General features: G+C 34.2%; 5 protein-coding genes across 10 annotated transcripts; 2 read left to right on the top strand and 3 right to left on the bottom strand.

The window, feature by feature from the left end:
- Positions 1 to 7,674: 7,674 nt before the first annotated feature.
- LOC104780134 (putative calcium-binding protein CML45) lies at positions 7,675 to 8,477 on the top strand. Its single transcript, XM_010504603.3, has one exon. The coding sequence runs from the start codon at positions 7,812 to 7,814 to the stop codon at positions 8,391 to 8,393; it is 582 nt and encodes a 193-aa protein (XP_010502905.2). The 5' UTR covers positions 7,675 to 7,811; the 3' UTR covers positions 8,394 to 8,477.
- A 73-nt stretch (positions 8,478 to 8,550) lies between these two features.
- LOC104780135 (uncharacterized) lies at positions 8,551 to 10,411 on the top strand. 6 transcript variants are annotated; one of them, XM_010504604.3, is made up of 5 exons: positions 8,551 to 8,822; positions 9,031 to 9,248; positions 9,347 to 9,585; positions 9,676 to 9,824; positions 9,937 to 10,411. In XM_010504604.3, the coding sequence occupies exons 2-5, from the start codon at positions 9,070 to 9,072 to the stop codon at positions 10,150 to 10,152; spliced, it is 783 nt and encodes a 260-aa protein (XP_010502906.2). In that variant the 5' UTR covers positions 8,551 to 8,822; positions 9,031 to 9,069; the 3' UTR covers positions 10,153 to 10,411. The 6 variants fall into 6 exon arrangements, with proteins under 6 accessions (XP_010502906.2, XP_010502907.2, XP_019100123.1 ...); XM_010504605.3 differs by having other exon boundaries at positions 8,594 to 8,822; positions 9,047 to 9,248; XM_019244578.2 differs by having other exon boundaries at positions 8,646 to 8,822; positions 9,676 to 9,820.
- On the bottom strand, positions 10,382 to 12,095 carry LOC104780136 (uncharacterized). Its single transcript, XM_010504608.2, has 3 exons — positions 11,448 to 12,095; positions 11,068 to 11,355; positions 10,382 to 10,858 (listed from the first exon to the last, which is right to left on the bottom strand). Exons 1-3 carry the CDS (start codon positions 11,743 to 11,745, stop codon positions 10,509 to 10,511), a joined length of 936 nt encoding a protein of 311 aa, XP_010502910.2. The 5' UTR covers positions 11,746 to 12,095; the 3' UTR covers positions 10,382 to 10,508.
- A 502-nt stretch (positions 12,096 to 12,597) lies between these two features.
- LOC104780137 (expansin-A5) lies at positions 12,598 to 14,955 on the bottom strand. Its single transcript, XM_087510158.1, has 3 exons — positions 14,417 to 14,955; positions 13,857 to 14,148; positions 12,598 to 13,148 (listed from the first exon to the last, which is right to left on the bottom strand). The coding sequence occupies exons 1-3, from the start codon at positions 14,583 to 14,585 to the stop codon at positions 12,839 to 12,841; spliced, it is 771 nt and encodes a 256-aa protein (XP_087366284.1). The 5' UTR covers positions 14,586 to 14,955; the 3' UTR covers positions 12,598 to 12,838.
- A 5,103-nt stretch (positions 14,956 to 20,058) lies between these two features.
- On the bottom strand, positions 20,059 to 20,853 carry LOC147945717 (uncharacterized; the record flags this gene model as incomplete). The annotated part of the gene is made up of 1 exon (XM_087509339.1): positions 20,059 to 20,853. A coding segment is annotated over one exon (651 nt), but the record flags the coding sequence as incomplete, so codon positions are not given.
- Between the last annotated feature and the right edge of the window lie 398 nt (positions 20,854 to 21,251).

Here is a 21,251-nt window from a genome sequence, read left to right as displayed (position 1 = left end):
TAACAACTAAAATAATTTGTCGCTAATTAGCGACTAAAGAGTAACTATGTGAGAATAGTCATAAAGCAGTCACAAATTAGTGGGTAATTAGTCACTAAATTTAACGACTACGAATATAGTCGCCGATCGTAGTCGGAAAATCAGTGTTTTCTTTTAGTGACTAAACTATTAAAATCATACATTCAGAAAGCTCCGAACTCATTCCAAAGACCGCATCCCGTATAACCACAAACGTCAGATTAGGGTTTATAACATCTTCTCCCTTAAACATAACTCCTCGGCCAATCACATTGACGTTTTCTTGCTAGAGTGATGGAAAATGCTAGGGATAAGACATGTTATCTAACTAGAACAAATCCTTCCGTACATGGCCGAATCATCTACTATGTAACTATATGCTCTGTGGTAATCTTGATCCAAACACAAGTGTCCATCCGACCTTTTTGAAAGAATAACTTCATCAGTTGGGTGGGTCTATTCCGTTCCAAATAAATTGTCTATTTGTTTTATATAATAAAAATTGTATATTTGTTCTCATATAAAATTTGGTATGCTAGAAATTAAATTAGCCAATAGAATATACTAAATATTTTTTTTTTATGTTATAACAATGTAATTATATATACATATAATATATTTTCGTGTTTTATTTGCATTTAAATTGGTAACTAAGAAGAAGCAGATTGACATTGTATTCGATATTCAAAGCACCACATGTATTGCCCCAGCAGGCCGGCATACAATCAAAATTCCATAAATATATACTACACATGACTAATTTTGCAAATCGTTTTCTTCTGTCGTTTCTGGTGTCCTTTTTTTTTTTTTTTTTTTCTGTCGTTTCTAGTGTTATGGATAGAAAATGTCTTTTGTTAATAAATATAAATTTTAATTTTTTTTCAGGGGTTTTAATTAATCAGGGGTTTTTTCTTTTATTTAAATTCATGATGTTGGGTATAGGGTTTATGGTTTACATGAGTTTGAGTTATAATTTTTTTTCGAGTTTTTATTTGGTAATAGTTTTACTATTACGTGTGAGTTGTTTGGAACGCTCATATTTTTAGGTAAATTTCTTTTTAGTCTAATTTGTAGACTGTTTGAAATTAGGACAATTATTTATGGAGATTGCAGGATTTGCATCCATGCGATGTTGTTATTCCCTTTTACCAAAGACCAAGACGAGCTGATGTTTCACCTCTATTTTCATGATTAAAGTTTATGCCCAGAGGAGTTTGTTGACATGATTTCTCCATCCTTGACAAGTGTCCATGACATACGTGTTTCATTTTATGATTGCAAAGTTTCCGTTTTCGTACCACGTTTGTCTTGCGGGGGAGTATTGGTATATAGCCGAAATTCCATGTTAGGATTTGTTTATGTCGGTTATTATAAATCCTAATATTGTTGTAACCTTTAAGACCTAGTGTTATATAAACCCTTGTATCATTGATTAAGAAAGACAAGACAATAATGAAGACTTTTCCCCAAAATTCTTCTATAGTTTGTATATGGTATCAGAGCAGGTTACTTGTTGGGCCATCCCGGGATGTTGTTCTCACATATATCCACGCTTCAGATGGTCATGCATGAGCGTTAGGGGGGGTGTTAGTCTAAAATATCCCACATTGGAAAGATGTGAAAGGATTTAAGTAATATATAAAGGGTTAAGGCCTCTCCACTCATTGCCAGTTGGTTTTGAGTTGGAAGCCCATAATTGTCAAATATTTTGAATATCTAGCAATCTCAAATTTAACATGGTATCAGAGCGCAAGGTTTAAGTTCTGGTGGACCTAGAAAAGTGGATACAGACATGCCTCTTGTTAACCCAAGTAATGGGGGTCCAAGAAGGGGTTTATTTTCAGTCCAAGTGGGATCGGTTCGAGATGGAGTTAACATCTCGAGAAGTCGTGTTAATATCCTACATGTGGTCATTGATTTGAAGGGGAGATTATTGAGATACAATCCAAGTTCCACATCTGAAGCTTGAAAAAATTATCATTAATATATAAATGGTTAGGGTCAATCTACTAATTGTCAATTGATTTTGAGTTGGAAACTATAACAAACCCTAATTGAACGAAACACTTTTTAATTTCCATTCATTTCTTTCACCAAAAAAAAAAAAGAATCCATGGAGAATTATAAAGAGACCTATGGAGTCCCTATCTTCGTGTCTACAACGACGAAGAGCGAGACATGACAAATCTACATGCAGCCATGGAGGAATGTGTAGCTGGCTTTAAACGTGATCTTCATGAAGAGATGACCAAGTTGAAGTTGAGTCTTAAAGATCACTTTCAACACTTGGAAACCTCAATTAATCGGCTCAGAGAAGCATTTAAAAGTGTTCGAGAAGGATTTGAGGCATATCAAGTGGGACATGGTCACATATTGGAGAAGGCAAGGGCTCGTACTAAGCAAGCCACTGGGAAATCATCAACTGGAGTTAAAGCTCAGAAGAAGAAAGATGCCACCAACACGAAGAAATTTATGCCAACCACCAGAGGAAATAAGAAGCCTCACCGTCACCATCTTAGAACAGTTGTTCTCTAAGAGACTTGTAACTACCAGAGAAGTACATAGTTGTTGATGTGTAAACTTCCTTTCCGACGTCTCGTTCATGACCGTGGAAGGCAGCAACTTTCTCCTTTGTTCACCTCTCCTTCTACCCCTTCTTTGTCTTTCCATCCCTCTCATATGTGCCGTCGAGATCTTCAGCCGCCTCCTCAGCAGGATTGTGACGTCTCCACCCCCTTTCACACCAGTCCTCAAACAACATGTTGGTTCGATCATTTTTACACCCAGTTTTCTTTCACCAATGCGTGAGCCATGCCGTAGTCGATATTTCCATGCTTCTAACAAAAGCTGCTCGAGTTTGGCGTCAGTGGTTTCACTCACAAAAACTTCAACTTTGGGGACAAAGTTCTTTTGGACGGTGGAGTATTGATGAGACGCAAATGTGATGAAAAATATGATGTGGCCAAGACTCTAGTTAGTTTAGTTAATTAGTGGGAATGAATGTGTTTCCTTACCCACGTATCACGTTCTTAGTAGGTAGTTTATTTCTTGTGTACTTAAAGCATCATCCATTATAGAATCGGATATGAAGAAAATATTGTTAAGAGACTTGTGTTCTTGTGTTGTTCTTATGAACAATTCTCTTTGACTTTGAAGAGGGAGCATTCTATCATCAGTCGAGGAGGAGGAGGTGTTAGAGAAGAAGGGAAAAAGTATAAAAAAGAGACAGTTGGAGTTCGGTTTTTGAGAGCAAGTTTAAATCCAACTAAGCAACTAAGCCCATATCAAAAGGAGAAAATTAAAGAGACAGTTTTGAGTTGCGGTTTTTAGAGTGAATTTTCCAATTATATATCTACGCAACTGAGACCATATATCAAGAGAAAATATATTCTTGCAATTTGGAGTTTTGAGACGGAATTTTGAACCATATCTGAGAAACTGAGACCATATCAATAATGGTTATAGATATCTAGCTCATATATATAGTCATATAATAATCGAAGTTAAGGCCTACTACGGTTAAAACAAAGAAATTATATCATACTGAAAGTCACAGAGAAGACCACCTCCATTGGTGAAGTAATAGAGGGGTTGGGTCTTTAAAAAAAAATCATAAAAAGAAATTGATAAAAAGGAAAATTATATTACACAACCAGCGTAAAACATTATTGAAATAATTATCATTATATAAATTAAGTAGATTTCCAGTCAAATTATGATAAAAATAAATGTCGTACATTCAAAGAAAAAAGTCTTCAGTACTACATATGTATTCCAGTCTTGCTCTCGAGTTTTCATTTAATTAGATATCATGTTTGAATTCTAAAAATATACAAAAAGTCTAGATTACTTAACACAATTATATATCCAACCAATAAAACATACAAAATATTTGTAAGTTAACAATAAATAAACAAGTTAAACCGACCAAACTTTCCTCCAAATAAGACCAAAACAACTCCTAACAATTCCAACAATGTTAAAAGTGTTATGAAATAAGTGTGATTATCCATCACCACATGTGTCTTCAATTTTAATGACACATATCCCTTAGCTTGGTGTAACACTTGTTCACCACTTGTCTTTCATATTTGTACACTTGTCTTTGTTACCTTGTGTAGTGCATGAGTCATCATAGTCTTATCACTAGTATATATAGAAGTTATGTATGTGAGAAGAAGGTGAGAGAGATATAGACATAATAATAAGAAGAGAACAGAAGTCTTATTATCTCTCTAAGTTTTCTATCTAGTTTCCCTCTAACTTCTCTCTAAAGTCCATACAATCATTCTCTAGATCTCTTCTCTTTTGATCATTCTCATAATAAACATCTTCTTACCTCCAAGCTTATAATATAGTTCATAAACATAATTGAAATCGGTATGTTGTTGATTCTAAAGTGGGATTCAGTACGAGACGAATGAACTCTAAGAGTTATCATCTAGAGGGGGAGAATTAAAGGAATCCCACATCGACAATAAGTCGATAAACTTTTGTGAATTTGACACCCAGAGCGATATAACTTTGGTGAAGTCATATCCTTTAGTTTATCACATATATATGTCGCATGTGATAAAGTGGAACATATGTGATGTTCAACTTGAAATGAGCTATGATGAATCATTTATAGTGCAACTCCAAGAAATTGCAAAACGGTTCTTGGTGATTTAATATCCATGTTAAAACATTGAACATGCAGTTTTGCATGTAGTCAATATTATATATGAGACCAACAATTTATAAAGAAATATTTCTTCCATGTTATATATTCATGGTTGGAAATTAATTATTTCTTATTTTGAATCTTTTGGGTGTGTGATATATATTGTAAATGCTCCTCCACACCACATAAAAATATCATCTATAGAGGATGAAATATATAGATGCGGGAGATGAGTCTCCGCTCTAATAATAAAAAGCCATCTTATAAGAGATGCGCCTATTGCAAGATTTGCATATCATCAAGTTGGATGATAAAATTCTTCTTCATTATGGGAGAATCATTGAATAGTTTGAATCTTTGAACAAATGAATACAATGATGATGAACTTGAAAGTTCAAAAGTTCAACAGATCACTATTCAAAACATATATTGCAAATCAAATGCAATAAGCTGATGGATGAGATTTCATATAATTATTGATCCTCACATAAATGAATATGAACTTGTAGTTCTCAGAAATCTCACATCCCAGCTAAAAATGCTCCAATAAAAATATGTCTCTGGCAGATGACATACTAAGTCTATGACACATAAGAAACGTGATAGACTATTTTGGTTCATAAGTTAAATAAAATCCTCGAAAAGAAAAAGGAGCAAATTAAAAAGAGGATTATACTCTCAAAAGAGTAGCAAATGAACTCTTAAAGAGAAGTAGATATACTCTTTAAGAAGAGCAAACAGACTCCCAGAGAGGAGCACAAAGACTCCTAAAGAGGAGCAAGATACTTCTCAAGATGAGTAGATAAATCGATTGATATGGTTAATAACGAAATCAGGTACATGTATAAAATCGTTTATATAATGATTAAAGATATCTCGATTAACCATGTCATTACGGGAAATATGGAACCAACTACATAATGTCGACAATAAAAATATTGCGCAATGTGATTAATGAGGATCATAAATCTCCGCTCGGTAAGTGTATAGAGATATATATTGGCCAATAAAGAGGTATTCAAGTTTATATTAAACTCGTATGAAAGACGAGTGATTTTTGGATTAGTGGTCCAAGCATCAAAAGGGTATAACAATATATAACAAAATGGTGTGTTGCACCATATTTTGTTAAAATACCCTATATCAATCGAAATTGATGTTATATGATGACTTGAAATATGCCTCATGGGATGCTTGAAAAGCTTATCCCGAAAGATATATGATGTCATGATTATGTTCTCGAGAACTCGTTGATGATCATCAAAACCCTTAAAGGGTTATTTTGAATAAAAGATCTTGTAAACATCTTTCAAAATAGATGTTATACCAATCACTTCTAAAGGAAGTCATATATATATATATATATATATATAGTCATATAAGATCATATAGAAATGCTGACGATCATTTATATATCTTATGAATTGTGCATAACATTTTCTACTAACCTCTTTACAGCATATAAATCATTCTCTATGAGTAGATTTTGAGATGAGTTAAAACGTATCTTCTATTGCAAAGGTATGATTAACTTGGGCTTATTATATTTTAGAAACCTCGAGTTTGGTTTAGTTGTTTTTACAGATGGAAAATTTATATTGGATCTATATAAAGATATATAGCAAAACAACAACTTCGTGAAGTTTTAGTGACAGACTTTGAGCGTTAGTTATTCAAGTCATGCCAAAATAATTGTGCTTCATATACCATATCGAGAATCCATAATGGCTCAGATGATGCCCGAACGTCAACCAATAGTTACATACCTAAGACTGGAGCCTCATAACCTGTTGGCGAAGAACTTCAAACTGAGTGTTCGATCAACATCAATTAGTTAATGCTTGTTTAGACCCATTCACAAGAAGCAACAGAAAGGCAACAACTCTGTTTGAAGACTATGTTGCATATGTCCTCCAAATCAAAGGAAGCTACACCAAGAATGACAAGACAAGACATATTCCTCTCTTACACTCGAGACTTCGAGAAGAATAAGGAAGTTGATAGCCAGTCCATCAACTCAAGTAACAATGTAGCAGAGTTATTTACAAAGGTGATTCTGAATACCTCATTCAGAATGCATCTTCAGAGATCAAAATGCATCGTTTGAAGATAATACGTCCAGGGGAAGAATATGATGATTCGCGTGGCTGCACTCTTTTTCCCTTATCATGGTTTTTATCCCACTGGGTTTTTCCATGGTAAGGTTTTTAACGAGGCAACAAATAACACGCAAAAGATCGACCGCGATGGAGAATGTCAATGAAGAAGGGGGAGATTGCATCACTATTCATTGGAAACTACAAAGCATGTTAACAAAGGCCCTTTCTACTTCAACATTCAGAAAGCATATTCACAATATTTGAATGCATCATCTACAAGGTCTTTGAAGTCTTTTCAAGGGGGAGCTTATGTCATTGTACTCTTTTTCCCTCGTCATGGTTTAGATCCTAAAGGGTTTTTCCGTGACAAGGTTTTTAATGAGGCGGTGCATAGCTCATTATTGGTGATGGATACTCAAGGGGGAGTGTTATGAAATAAGTGTGATTATCCATCACCACATGTGTCTTCCATCTTAATGACACATATCCCTTAGTTTGGTGTAACACTTGTTCACCACTTGTCCTTCATATTTGTACACTTGTCTTTGTTACCTTGTGTAGTGCATGAGTCATCATAGTTTTATCAATAGTATATATAGAAGTTATGTATGTGAGAAGAAGGTGAGAGAGATGTAGACATAATAATAAGAAGAGAAAAGAAGTCTTATTATCTCTCTAAGTTTTCTATCTAGTTTCCCTCTAAAGTCCATACAATCATTCTCTAGATCTCTTCTCTTTTGATCCTTCTCATAATAAACATCTTATTACCTCCAAGCTTATCATATAGTTCATAACAAAAAGGAAACTAAAAGAAACTTCCTATTTTCTATTTCCTATTCAAACGCGGACTTTGTCTTTGTCTCTGCTCGCCCTATACCACTTTCCTCGAACCAACACTTGAAAAACTCAATCTTGTATGTATATATATCTTAACATACACACACAGCTTCTATATCTCCTCTAAGAAGCTTTTCTAATAACTTTTTTTTTGTGATTCCTTTCATTCATTGATATATCTAAGTAACGTAACCATGGAGTCGAAGAGTTTCTTGTCAGGATACAAACGATCGTCTTCTGTTCCTTTGTTTGCTCTGTTCAACTTGTTCCTAATAAGTTTCTGCAGATGGGTTTCTTCTACTCGCATCTCTTTATCCAGATTTGTCCCTCTTCTTCAACATTATCATCAAAGTAGTATCGACAAAAACAGCAACAAAGATCAACAAGAGAGTTTGATGATCAAAGAAAAAGATGGTGATGGTGGTGATCTATGTAAAGAAGATGCAGAGATGGTTATGACAAGTTTAGGACTTTTCCCTGACAAAGACAGCGATGATCAGCTTCAAGAACGGTACAGTGCCAAGCAAGTTTCGAGTTTGTTCGAAGAGAAAGAAGCGAGTTTAGAAGAAGTAAAGCAAGCTTTCGATGTATTTGATGAAAACAGAGATTGGTTTATCGATGCTACAGAGTTGCAAAGAGTTTTAACAATCTTAGGTTTCAAAGAAGGGTTTAACTTAGAGAACTGTTTGGTAATGATTAGGTCATTAGATGGAAACAAAGACGGAAGAATCGATTTAAATGACTTTGTTAAATTCATGGAGAATAGCTTCTATTAAGATCTAATAATGACATTTATTCTTTTATTATTATTACTATTCTTGTGATGAGATTGTGAATGTTAAAACATGTTTAGTGAAAAATACATCTCTTTCCGGCATTTAATCGAACAGTTTCCAGGCACCATAGTGTTTTCGTGTGTTCTACGCCGAGATTAATCAGATAATTATAAGTCTCTAGCCATAGATGCTTGTTTCCTAAACTGGGTATGTAATATATTCATAAATCCAGAACGTAAAAAAAAAAAAAACACATCGCATTGCGGCATTTAATCAAACACCTTGCGCGCATATACTTTTTTTTTCCGCATTATAATATAAAAAAGCTTCTAGTCAAGCTAGAGGCTTCGCCAGCTGTAATCAGAGTCCTCCCGTTTCATTGAAGTCGGCGATCGCCGACCAACGTCCGTCACCTGAATACGAATTCAGGTAAGCTTCCCTTGTTATTGGAATCGAGATTTGATAACCCTCAATCGAAATTAGATACCTTTCTTCAATCTTCATTAAAATTCAAATCCGACCAAAAGATTCGAAATTTTCGAGATTTGTCTGCTTTTAATGTCATGGGTCTTTGTGGGTTTTTGAAAGAAACTATATAGTCTCTGTTTTTGATGATGGCTCTTGTCTTGTATCATAGAAGCTTCTCTTCTCAGGTTAAAGCTTGAAAAGGGCTAAGATGAGTTTAAGTAGAGCTAAGGATTTGGGGCTTCCGTTGATGAATCTTGTTAGACTTAAAGGTATACCAATCTTGGAGCAACTGCATTTGGAAGAAAGGCTGCTTAGAACATCTTCTCATAATTGGTGCATTGTTAATGATGGAACCAATGTCCCTACCATTGTCATGGGAATGTCAGGGTAAAAAACTCTTAACTGTTTCCATCTTTCCTCGATTCTAAATCGAAATCATTGCGAAAAAATGTATAACTTTTTGAGCAATGTTGTCGTTGTTACAGGAAACCTGCTCAGCTTCTTGAGCTTGGACCTGTTATGGAAGATCGAGTACCGGTTATTAAAAGGTTTACAGGAGGAGGAACTGTGATTGTGGATAAGAGTACTCTGTTTGTGAGTTTGATTTGTAACAAGGATGATGTTCCAAATGTCCAGCCTTATCCTCGTTCTGTCATGGCCTGGAGCGGTTCGTTGTATGGTGAAGTGTTTAAGGGTATTAATGGTTTCCAACTACGTGAGAATGGTGTGTGGCTAAAGCTCAACTCTTTTTGATTTCTTGTTTAGTTACTCTTAGTGAAAAGGTTTAATGTTTCTTGTATTTCGGATATTTCAGATTATGTTTTTGGTGATCGTAAATTTGGTGGGAATGCTCAATCAATTATAAGGAATAGATGGATACACCATACATCATTTCTATGGGACTACAATGTGAGAAACATGGGTTACCTCAAGCTACCTTCGAGAGTGCCACAGTACCGGTTGGTATGATCCTGAATCTATCTTGATCTAAATGTCTTCAATTTGATTACTTGATCCAAAACTCTTTTATTCGTAGAAGTTAGTTATGTATTCCAACGGTTTTGGTACATTGCAGGAAAGAGATCACACAGATTTCGTGTGTAGAATGAAGGATTACATTGAAAGATCTGATTTTGTTGAGAAGACAATAAAGGCTGTGGGAAACCAATTCACATTGAAGCAAGTGAACCTTAAGGATATAGATTCCTACACAAAAGCAGAAAATAATTTGAAGACCACGAGGCTGCTTACATTGGAAGAACTCGAAAAAGCAATGGCTGACACCAGTTAGAATGCATGACAGTATTGCTCATGCTAGTTAAGTTTTACACATATGGAATGCAAAACTGCTATAGTTTTTTTTGGTCATTGATTCTTTACCTTGGGTTAGAACCATTACTTTTGTCTCCATTCATGGCCTAACTCAGAATTCTTAAGATAAATATGTGCTGGTGTTTAATTTTTGTAATATTGTTTTGAGAGTTTGAATCAGAAATTCGATAAATAATAGCACATGGATAAAGATAATAAAGACATAACTTGATTTCGTAGCTTGTCATGTTAATGGCTAACAAAAGACAGTGACTTTGATAATAATGACAGGAGTAATCAAGTTCTTGATTAGTTCCCACTCTACATGTTGGAGCTTTAGTGGCCTACTCCTAGGAAATCTATAAATGCTGGAGGTTTAGTGGTCTCAATATATCTGGTCACCATTGTATGTTCTGCAGTTGATGATGATGGCAGTGATAATGACGAAGATGATGATGATGATGATGATGATGATGATGATGATGATGGTTCCTGGATGGAAACATGCAGTGTCAGTGCCAAGGAATCTGCAGGGAAGGTTGAGTAGTGCTGATGTGGACCCTGCATCGGCATGCGTGAAGAACAATATTCTTCTTGGAGATACTGAGCTTTCAGGTTAGTAGTTCCCTCTTTTAGCATTTCCCAGCTGTACTTATTCAGATTCATATCTTCATCATCGACATTACCTGTAGAACACACAGAAACATGAAACTTAGAACTCACCAACATCAGAGAATCTCCCTAAAACTTGCAAGCTGGTTAATTTTGAGCCCAATTTACATGTTACCATAAGTTCAATGCTCTTGAGTGCTAAATATCAAGAGATTTAGCAATTACCATAATGACTTGACTCTAGTAACAGATCAAGAACTAGATAGGGTAAGAAGGCACAAACCAGGAGAAAGATTGAAGATTTTGTGATCTGTGTTTGGTTTATGAGTAGACCCATTGAATCTTTGGACGTAAGAACTTGATTGCTGCCTCATCTTTCTTGCCATAAGTACATGCCAGTGATTCTTTAAGGCATTGTCTGTTCTTCCAGTAAAAAGCTTTGCAATCATTGCCCATTTGTTACCAAATGCTCTGTGAGCTGCAAGTAGTCTCTCTTCTTCCTCAACACTGAAAGCTCTCTTGTTAATCCTCGGATCTAACTGGTTGAACCACCTCAATCTGCAACTCTTGCCTTGAAACAAACCCAAATAACCAAGAACATTGTAAGTTTCACATTTTTCAGGAATTAGCAGAGGAAAAGATTGATTTCAACATTTTGTTTACCTGTTCTTCCTTGCATATTCTCTGCAATGTGGTTCCAGTTTTGAGGACCGTTAACTGCAACAAGCTCCATAAGCTGAGTATCCTCAGAGATCCTCCAATGCCCTCTACTACAAACCCTAGAACCGCTCTGTTTCTTCTTCTTCTTCTTCAAATCATCATCACTCTTCTTCTGCATCCTTCCTTTATTGCACAACTCTTCTACCACGGATTCAGACACTGCATTGTTTTCTCCAAACCCATTAAATGTACCTCTGAACTTGAGACCAAAAGGGTACTCTTGGAAACATGAAAAATCCATCTTCTTGTTAGTCTCTCCTTACAACCAATGTCTCATATATACACACAAGAGAGACACATAACATACATATAAGAGAGGGAGGCATGTGATGTTTGGATTCGGTGATGGCTATGTTATCGTAAGTAATCTTTTTCATTACCAAAATTGGAAACCTGAAGACAGAGAAGAACAGGTGTGAGGAGAGAGAGAATGATCGGAAATAGAAAGAAACCCCACGCATACATCTTTCATGGTTGCTCTGTTAAGAAACAGTTTCAGTTCTCTGACATCATTTTTTTTCTTTTCTTTAAACTTGGTTTGAAATATTTGTCACCTTTATCTTATATTCTTCTCCCCACGCTTTACCATCCTCTCTAAAATATACCATTTCCTTGTATATGTATAAATGTAGGTATATAAGACCAAAAATATGTATACCCATTTCTAGATGCATACCTTTATATATAAGATAAATAATTGTTGGCTACGCAAAACTAAGACATATTAAGCTCATAGTGGCATATAAGCAAACATATTTAAGATAAAGAAAGCATAATGTTGTTCTTCAAGGTTTTTTTGGTCCAATGGTTTTAAGTCTTTTAAAAAAATATGTATATCAAAGTCAAGGATATGGCTTATATAAGACTAACCATTTTGATCAAACCATACCAATTAAATTTTTTAGTTGGGGGTTTATTGTAGACTGGTTCGTTGGACCGCAAGTACAAGAAGAGATAGACCATACATGGACCTATTTTTATTAGAGATCTTGCTAGGGTCGAGCCAAGCTGGATCTGTCACACATATCAATTTTTTTTCTTTGTAGAACTAGTGGTTTTAATTTTCTTTTTCCTAGTCAAGAAGAAGAATTAGTTGGCAGAAGAAAAAAAATTCCATGTTTCCATAACACAAATTAATTAAAGCAAATACATAACATCACTTTCATTTTCTTATATTATAACACGAGAATTTATCTCTCTTTTCTCTCGTTCCCACACATATTCGCTACATATCACTATCAGTCCCAATCTCAATTGGTTACCAAAAAAGAGTCCCCAACTTGGAACCGTAAAAAAAAACATTACATAACCAAACCGAACTGGTTAATGTATAATTAATAACGAAACTGCCCTCCGGTGTAGGTCTGGCCGAAGGACCAACTGGAAGGTGCAACATTGTACGAGACGACACTTCGACGATCACTTGTGGTGACAACAAACGACAGACTTTGACCATTGAGGTAAGAGTTGCTTTGCCAATTTTGTCCCCAGTTTCTTGACATTAATTGCCATCTTGTCCTCGACCCTTTCATCGAGACCGAGTGTACGTCCCCGGCTCCACCCACGTTTGTGACCAGCACCAAGTTAAAGTATGAATGGCCGTTGATCGCGAACCTTATCCCACCACTTCTCTTGCACCGAACCCTATTAATATTTCAACAAAGATTCATAAGTTCACGGGAAAGCTCTCACCACTAGGAGTCTAGGAGGTTCGGTATGTCACTATTATTCAGTTTTGGGTCTATTTAATAATACCCTACATATATTTCTACCACATGTATCAACTGGTCCAAAAGTATTAAATGTGTAATTTATATATAGGACCAAAAGCTGATTATAAATGTTTCAATATACGTGTTTTTTGTGGGTTTGCAACATATGTTCTATGAAAAGTCATAAACAATAATTAAAAAAGGTAAGAAGAAATATTACAACTTTGCCGTCATTAGTCTATAAAAGTACTACAAGAAAAATGATGAAAAGAAAAAAAAATAATAATAAAACAAGACAAAACCAGTTAAGAATTAAGACAAAAGTCTTACGTATAGAGAAGTCCATATGTTTCTAAATAAGTACACAACTTTAATCTTAGTCTTGCCTTAACGATTAGTTTAATTTCAAATATTCGACTAGTAAATTTGACTATATATATCTCTAAGTCAAAAAGGAGATCTACCTAAAAAGTGTAAGCAAATTTCAAAGATACGATTTATATTTCTTAATAAATGTTTATTTTTCTTTAGATAACGGTTCTAAACAAATGTTCAATGTGTAATATTCATAAACCACTACACGTATAATTCAGTTCTGTACATGAACATTAAATTGTGAGGGGTTAAATAGAATTAGTACCTTCTGTACATAACAGGAATTATACCGGACTTGTACAGAGCAATTTTCTCGTAGATCGGCTGAGAAAGATCGAAATGGTGGTTGGGAGGGTCGCATGCACCACCAGGAGGACAAAAGTTAGTGGCGGTGACCACAATGGATCGGCCTTTTATGCACCATTGAGGATCGTTGACACACATCAGCTCGAAACACGCTCCACAGCTTAGTCCCTGATCGAATAACGACGTGCTCAGCGCCGCCGTCTCTAGTCCGTAACCTTGGCTGTATAGATTCCCGTACCCGCACGCTCCACCTAATTTAGTTCCATTAGGCTAAATTAATGTTTCTAATCATTAACATGGACATTTTTTTTTTTTGGGCTATGAAAATGGAAAAATTTAATGTGTAAGTGTAAGCGTACAAATTTAGATTTAAAATCGAGTTTTGTTTATATAATATAGTATCTTGTAAATATTTTCATGATTAGCCGTAATAATTGTTTGCATGTTAATAAGAGGGTGATTACTGTGATCCAAGTAATAAATGAAACGAAATTTTTATTGGAGATATCGATGAGGTACCCATAGTCCCGGAAGCATCACCGCCGCCGTAAAAAGTGGCATGAGCATTGGTCCAAGGTCCCATGTGGCCACCGGGATGGTGGCCGCCTCGACGATGGTAGCCGCCTTGAACGCAAACGGAAAACACTAGGAGCTGAACCACAAGAACCGAGATTATTAAAACGCCCATGTTGTGAAGCAAAGCAAATCACAACATGTAAAGGAGATAGAGATAGAGAGAGAGAGAAGCAAAAGGGTGTTTTCGTCAAAACGGAGATGTGAGTAGTTTTGGTGTGTGATGAAACTAAAGAAGAAGAAGAGAGTGGTATAAATAGGAAGGCAGAAGTATTTAGCGGTAATGAATCAATCAGGGTCCATGCAACTGCTTATTGGTCTTGCACTAATACTCTTTTAATTTTAGTTTTTTTTTTAAAGGGTTTTAACATATTTAGAAGAACCGACGAAAACTAAAAAAAAGAAGTGGTGAATGTCAAATTTAAGAGTTGGATCAAAGAAAAAAATTGTGAAACATGAGTAGGAATCTATCGTAAAGGTCACTCAAGAAATTGAAATAAATGCGTATCAGATATTAGTAGATGTGATATTGATACTGTAACATTATAGATTTTTTTTAATTTTTATTTTGGTATAGTTTGAGAAAGTATTTATTATATTTAAAGGTCAAAGAGTAATCATACGGAGACACGATTTGCAATAGCATTTACATTTGATAAGTGATGAGGGTTTGAGTGTTTGAGACAGACGATTTAGAGCTCAATAAATAATATTATCTGGATAATAATGTGAGAATTTTTATGCATTATCTTATGGTCCAGTTTTACTGCTAACAATTTTATTTTATAAAATATATATATATATATATATATATATATATATATATTTATTGTATGTCGTGGTTTTTATTACTTTTCTTGATTTGTTATATAAATTGGAGCTACATTTGTATTCGTAGCAGAACTGATGAAGAACGGTTGAGACTTTTCATAAGACTGTAGATATGTCATTGGACAAAAATGGGTACAGCTGTTTGATGAAATTTTGTATTGACGTATTGTGAGTTTTATATGCTTAATATATATTTTTCATAACTCACAATAAGTCAATAAAACCGGAAATCACAGGTAAATTATCCTTTTTATTAACAGCCTTTTTAGATTTAATAGTTTGGAAGAGCCAATTCTGAGAAACACTGTTTACATATAACATTAATTTGATGAAAAATCAAAGATAAAAAGAAAGAAGTGAATTTTCTCATATCACACTAGATTTCCTTTGAATATATCAAAAAATCTGGCCACTCATAATTTTGGTTTTTTTATTACACAATAATTTATCTTTTATCTAGAAATTTATAATAATTATTTATGATTTTTTTTTGGTTGTTTGTTCAAAAAAAAAGAAAAGATTTATGATTTTTTTATAAAATGAAAACATAAATTAAATTACTATTGACTCTTGAATGTGGAAAACGAAATTAGTATGGGAAAATGATTGCATGTATTGTTAAGAATTAGTTATTTATTAATCTATGTAAAATATTCAAATTTTGCAAAGAAAATACGATCGTAACACACTGGTGTCTTATATCATTGTTCAGGTGGTGTTTGACATTAGTCTTTCAGTCTCAAACTGCTTAAGACGATAAATTTGTCCATGCATGCATGCGATGAGTACTCTAAAAATCATAACCAGTTTCACAATGACAAACTATTACAGATTCAAAATATTTGTAATAAATATTGATTTTCTTACAAATAGGAAAAAACAACAGATGTTTAAAGGGCAAATGTCATAAAAACCCACTTTCTCCTAAAGTATTGTCACAAAAACCCACTTTCCACTCATGGTATACTTTCCTAAGTTTTTTTGCTTATGTGTCCACTTTCCTTTTACATTTTTGCATTTACTAACAACTTACCTCTCTTTCTCTCCTTCTTTTCTCTCTTTTTCTCTTTTTTTTGTTGTTAACACTTTAACAAAGTAAAATATATTTATTTGTTATCATAAAACAAATTTTCTATTTATTTATATAAAATATGTTATGATTATATATTTTCTACATTTTAAGATACATATTGCTATATTTTTTATGAATTTTTAGATTATACAATATCCATCAGTCGTTGAACATTTGTTCAATTATAAGTGGATAATCAATTGCAGTATTGTTAATAGATAGTTACTTGTGTTTATTCATACAAAATATACATACATAAATTTGGTTAGATCTTTATCCATAGCATATTATCCATAACACAACATAGACCAAATAAGTACAAAACTCTTTAATTCTAAATTTTAAATCCTAGAACATAAACCCTTGAACCTAAAAACAAAACTATTCACTTTAAAAAAAAAAGTTTAGTGGATAGAAAAACTGTGGATAGGTCTCCATGGATTTACAAAGCATATCTAGACATTAAACTGAAGAATAGCAGTTGAATGGTGGCTATGGATGTGATCATGTGGATATTTTTTTGTGGATACCAATGTAGACAGACCAAAGAATCATCATACAACATCCACACAATTAAATCCATAGACACCATGAGCTCCTTGCTTCATATTTTGTGTTGGTCCAGAAACATATACACTCATAAGTGGTTAATAAACAAAATAAAAATTAACAACATTGATTTATTTAGAACATTGAATATCAATCATGTGGATTAGTAGTTATGGATACTTATCTTATAATATCTTGCTCATTCTTTACATGAGCAGAAATTTGTCCAAGATAAATTAGCCACATAGATTTCTTTTAGCTAAATGTTTTTGTACTATTTTTCAGCTAGAAGGATTTCTTTTAGGGTTTAGGGTTTAGGGTTTAGGGTTTAGGGTTTAGGGTTCAGGGTTTAGGGTTTAGGGTTTAGGGTTTAGGGTTTAGGGTTTAGGGTTTAGGGTTTATACCCTAAATATTAAATCCTAACACCACATAGACACTAAATCCATATAAGCCCCAAAACGTAAACCTTATACCCTAAATCTTAAATCCTAAACCCTAAACCATATACCTTGAACCCTAAATCCTAAACCATGAATTAAAAATATAGACACATCATCCACATACCTAAACCTAAACTTTTAACCTTAACCCCTAAATCCTACACCTTGAACCTTAGACAATACAACTTGAACTCAAAACATAGACATTGAATCTATATACCATCTAAAGTCTAAACCCTAAACTATGGTGATGTTTGAACATGCAACAAACTTGTCAATAAATTTCATCTAGATTGCTTGTCCACGTGGTCAGAGTTTGGTAGATAGGCTTATAGATTAATAATGACCATGTTTGTTGTGTAGTATGCTTCTAGTGACACTTCTAAGTTCTAATATTTCTAATTCTAGCTTAAAAATAGTACAAAAACATTTGGCTAAAAGACATCTAAGTGGCTAAACTATAGTGATGTTTGACCATGCAACAAACTTGTCAATAAATTTCATCTGGATTGCTTGTCCACGTGGTCAGAATTTGGTGGATAGGCTTTGAGATTAATAATGACCATGTTTATTGTGTAGTATGCTTCTAGTGACACTTCTAAGTTCTAATATACCTACTTCTAGCTGAAAAATAGTACAAAAACATTTAGCTAAAAGAAATCTATGTGGCTAATTTATCTTGGACAAATTTCTGCTCATGTAAAGAATGAGCAAGATATTATAAGATAAGTATCCATAACTACTAATCCACATGATTGATATTCAATGTTCTAAATAAATCAATGTTGTTAATTTTTATTTTGTTTATTAACCACTTATGAGTGTATATGTTTCTGGACCAACACAAAATATGAAGCAAGGAGCTCATGGTGTCTATGGATTTAATTGTGTGGATGTTGTATGATGATTCTTTGGTCTGTCTACATTGGTATCCACAAAAAAATATCCACATGATCACATCCATAGCCACCATTCAACTGCTATTCTTCAGCTTAATGTCTAGATATGCTTTGTAAATCCATGGAGACCTATCCTCAGTTTTTCTATCCACTAAACTTTGTTTTTTTTTTTAAAGTGAATAGTTTTGGTTTTAGGTTCAAGGGTTTATGTTCTAGGATTTAAAATTTAGAATTAAAGGGTTTTGTACTTATTTGGTCTATGTTGTGTTATGGATAATATGCTATGGATAAAGATCTAACCAAATTTATGTATGTATATTTTGTATGAATAAACACAAGTAACTATCTATTAACAATACTGCAATTGATTATCCACTTATAATTGAACAAATGTTCAACGACTGATGGATACTGTATAATCTAAAAATTCATAAAAAATATATCAATATGTATCTTAAAATGTAAAAAATATATAATCATAACATATTTTATATAAATAAATAGAAAATTTGTTTTATGATAACAAATAAATATATTTTACTTTGTTAAAGTGTTAACAACAAAAAAGAAGAGAAAAAGAGAGAAAAGAAGGAGAGAAAGAGAGGTAAGTTGTTAGTAAGGACAAAAATGTAAAAGGAAAGTGGACACATAAGCAAAAAACTTGGGAAAGTATACCATGAGTGGAAAGTGGGTTTTTGTGACAGAACTCAACCCAAAGTGGGTTTTCATGACATTCACCCATGTTTAAATATATACTTGGAATGATAGATGGAGTTGAAGTAGTACAGTTGTACAAATGGTGGAAGAAATAATTATATTTGACATATATATATATATATATATATATATATATATGTTACCTGAGTTTATTATCTTATTTTTTCATCTTTTTCATAAAAATGGTATATATCAATTGCTATATATGGTTTAAAAATAATTTATAAATGCCTATAGTAATTTTTTTTTTTTTTTTTTGATTCTTTTCAATTTCAATTTATTCTTGTTTATCCTCAATCTCACCCTTCAGCATTTTGTTACAGTGTTGGAAGTTGACATGTGTATCTTCAGCTCCGATCATCATTTTGTGAACATCATCATTTCCCTCAAAATGTGAATTAACTTATTTAAGGATGTTCTTGTATTTAGTCGTGATCTCTTTCTTTGTAGTTCAGATGAGACTGTACATATTTTTCATTTCTCATCTCCAAGTCGAATGAAAAGTTGTTACTTATCCGCAATTTTTCATCAATTGACATGATATAATTAAGTTCTTTTTTTTTTTTTTTTTTTTTTTTTTGTCAAACCATACTTGTATTCATTCAATCAACTCAAAGAGGAGAAACAAAGGTTACACAAAGGTACATGATTTGGTAGCACAAGCTCACAGCAAAGATAGCATAGATAAAATAAGCAACAAACTTAGAGGATAGGTCCATAAGAACTCGGAAACAGAGGCTGGCTAGCAACTTGCCACAAGCGAGATTGTGTACGAGACACTTCCGCGAACAGTTCGGGAATTTTAAAGATAGTCACTATCAATTGATTTCGTGACGTTGATAAAAGGTACTTAGTCACATGTGTAGCCGGCGCGAACCAAAAAGGAGCGGCTACGTGTTTTGTAAGGTTTCTCTCCATGGAGGAGGAAGGCGGAGCCGATCTCTCCTTAACGGAAAAACTTGGACGCCAAAGACCCCTCAAGGGCAGATAAGAGTGAAAATCTAGATTGGGATCTTGGAAAATTTTCCAGGGTTCGAGAGAGTTGAAGCAAAAACACGGGAATCACAACTTCTGGTTGTGGCTGCTGGATTGAGTTGGTTTCAAACTGCTTCAAGGGATAGTTGATGAAGATAATAACCGGCATGTATATGTTTGAAAGGATAGACCGGGATAAATGGACCTGGATCTCGGATAGAGGAACCAGATTCGCTAGTGCAAGAGCTTTCATAAACAAATGTTCATCGATGGTTCCCCACTTAAAGTTTCATAGACTTTAGTCAAAGGGCAGTTTAACAACAGGTTTTGAAAAGAATGCTCAAAGCACCGTGTATTGTTTGTCGCTTCAGGGCATGAACAAAGTCTTCGGCTGGTCAAGCCGTGAAAACAGAACAAACTAATAAATGGGTTTGGAAATGAAATGAAGTAAGCAAACTTGGCCCTGTAGTGAAATGTAGGTGGGCTGCGATTTTTGGCAATGGACTGAGACAAAGGTAGTGGGCCGCAGCATAAAGAAAAGCCCAACAAAAGAAACCCTAGAGTTGCTTCAGTTGGGGAGGTGCTGAGAGTGCCGCTGCGGCTGTACGGAGAGCGGGCGGTGGGACGGAAACTTGGCAAGGTAAGGGATAATCCTTCCGCCGTAAAAACCATCACCGGCTCCGGCGTCAAAGCAGAGCTCCAAACCAAGGGAGATGACATATTTGACTTCGAGGGGATCCGGTATAGATAAGAAGCGACGAGGACTGCGAAAGTTTTAAAATCTTTAGATCTAGAAAAGCTAAAGATATCCCGACGCCGGCGAGCCAAAGCTCCACCGGCGTCGGAAAGTATGGTGAAAAGAGCTGTCTCGATTATCGTGCATGGGAGTATATCTTGTTTTTAACAATCAGATTCTATAGAAAAGCTTTCTTATATATTATTAAGTTCTTAAATTTAAGCTTTTTGGTGATATTTTTGATCTCTTTCAATTTGGTAGTCGTATGTGTGTTATATATGAGTTTGATCTAAATGTGAATCGTAACAGACCTCCACGGCTCCACAAAGAAGCTCATAAAGCATAATTACTTCTTATAATTGACTTTGGAGAATTGATCCAAACTTGAGTTTGTGGAATAGAAATTACTATTGAGTTTAGTAAGCATAATTAGTTCATAAGCGCGTCATTAGGAAGCTCATTATTAGGATGACGATTTATATCGGGTCTTAGGTGATAAAAATAACTTTATTGATGCTTTTTTTTTTTTTTTTTTTTTTTTTTTTTTTTTTTTTTTTCTTTT

Source organism: Camelina sativa, chromosome 4, assembly GCF_030686135.1.
Source record: "Camelina sativa cultivar CO46 ecotype springtype chromosome 4, ASM3068613v1".
NCBI lineage: Eukaryota > Viridiplantae > Streptophyta > Magnoliopsida > Brassicales > Brassicaceae > Camelina > Camelina sativa.
The sequence above is the reverse complement of the archived record's forward strand: the minus strand, read 5'-3'. Positions and strand labels throughout refer to the sequence as shown.

Bases quoted from the DNA above. Each gene is read 5' to 3' on its own strand.
- LOC104780134 (XM_010504603.3), top strand. From the start codon at position 7,812: ATGGAGTCGAAGAGTTTCTTGTCAGGATACAAACGATCGTCTTCTGTT.
- LOC104780135 (XM_010504604.3), top strand. From the start codon at position 9,070: ATGAGTTTAAGTAGAGCTAAGGATTTGGGGCTTCCGTTGATGAATCTT. The intron at 9,249-9,346 runs GTAAAAAACTCT...TCGTTGTTACAG, and splicing joins ATTGTCATGGGAATGTCAGG to GAAACCTGCTCAGCTTCTTG. The intron at 9,586-9,675 runs GTGTGTGGCTAA...CGGATATTTCAG, and splicing joins TTTCCAACTACGTGAGAATG to ATTATGTTTTTGGTGATCGT.
- LOC104780136 (XM_010504608.2), bottom strand. From the start codon at position 11,745: ATGGATTTTTCATGTTTCCAAGAGTACCCTTTTGGTCTCAAGTTCAGA. The intron at 11,356-11,447 runs GTAAACAAAATG...GTTTGTTTCAAG, and splicing joins GAATATGCAAGGAAGAACAG to GCAAGAGTTGCAGATTGAGG. The intron at 10,859-11,067 runs GTTTGTGCCTTC...TGTGTTCTACAG, and splicing joins AATCTTCAATCTTTCTCCTG to GTAATGTCGATGATGAAGAT.
- LOC104780137 (XM_087510158.1), bottom strand. From the start codon at position 14,585: ATGGGCGTTTTAATAATCTCGGTTCTTGTGGTTCAGCTCCTAGTGTTT. The intron at 14,149-14,416 runs GTACCTCATCGA...GAACTAAATTAG, and splicing joins TGATGCTTCCGGGACTATGG to GTGGAGCGTGCGGGTACGGG. The intron at 13,149-13,856 runs GTACTAATTCTA...AAATATTAATAG, and splicing joins ATTCCTGTTATGTACAGAAG to GGTTCGGTGCAAGAGAAGTG.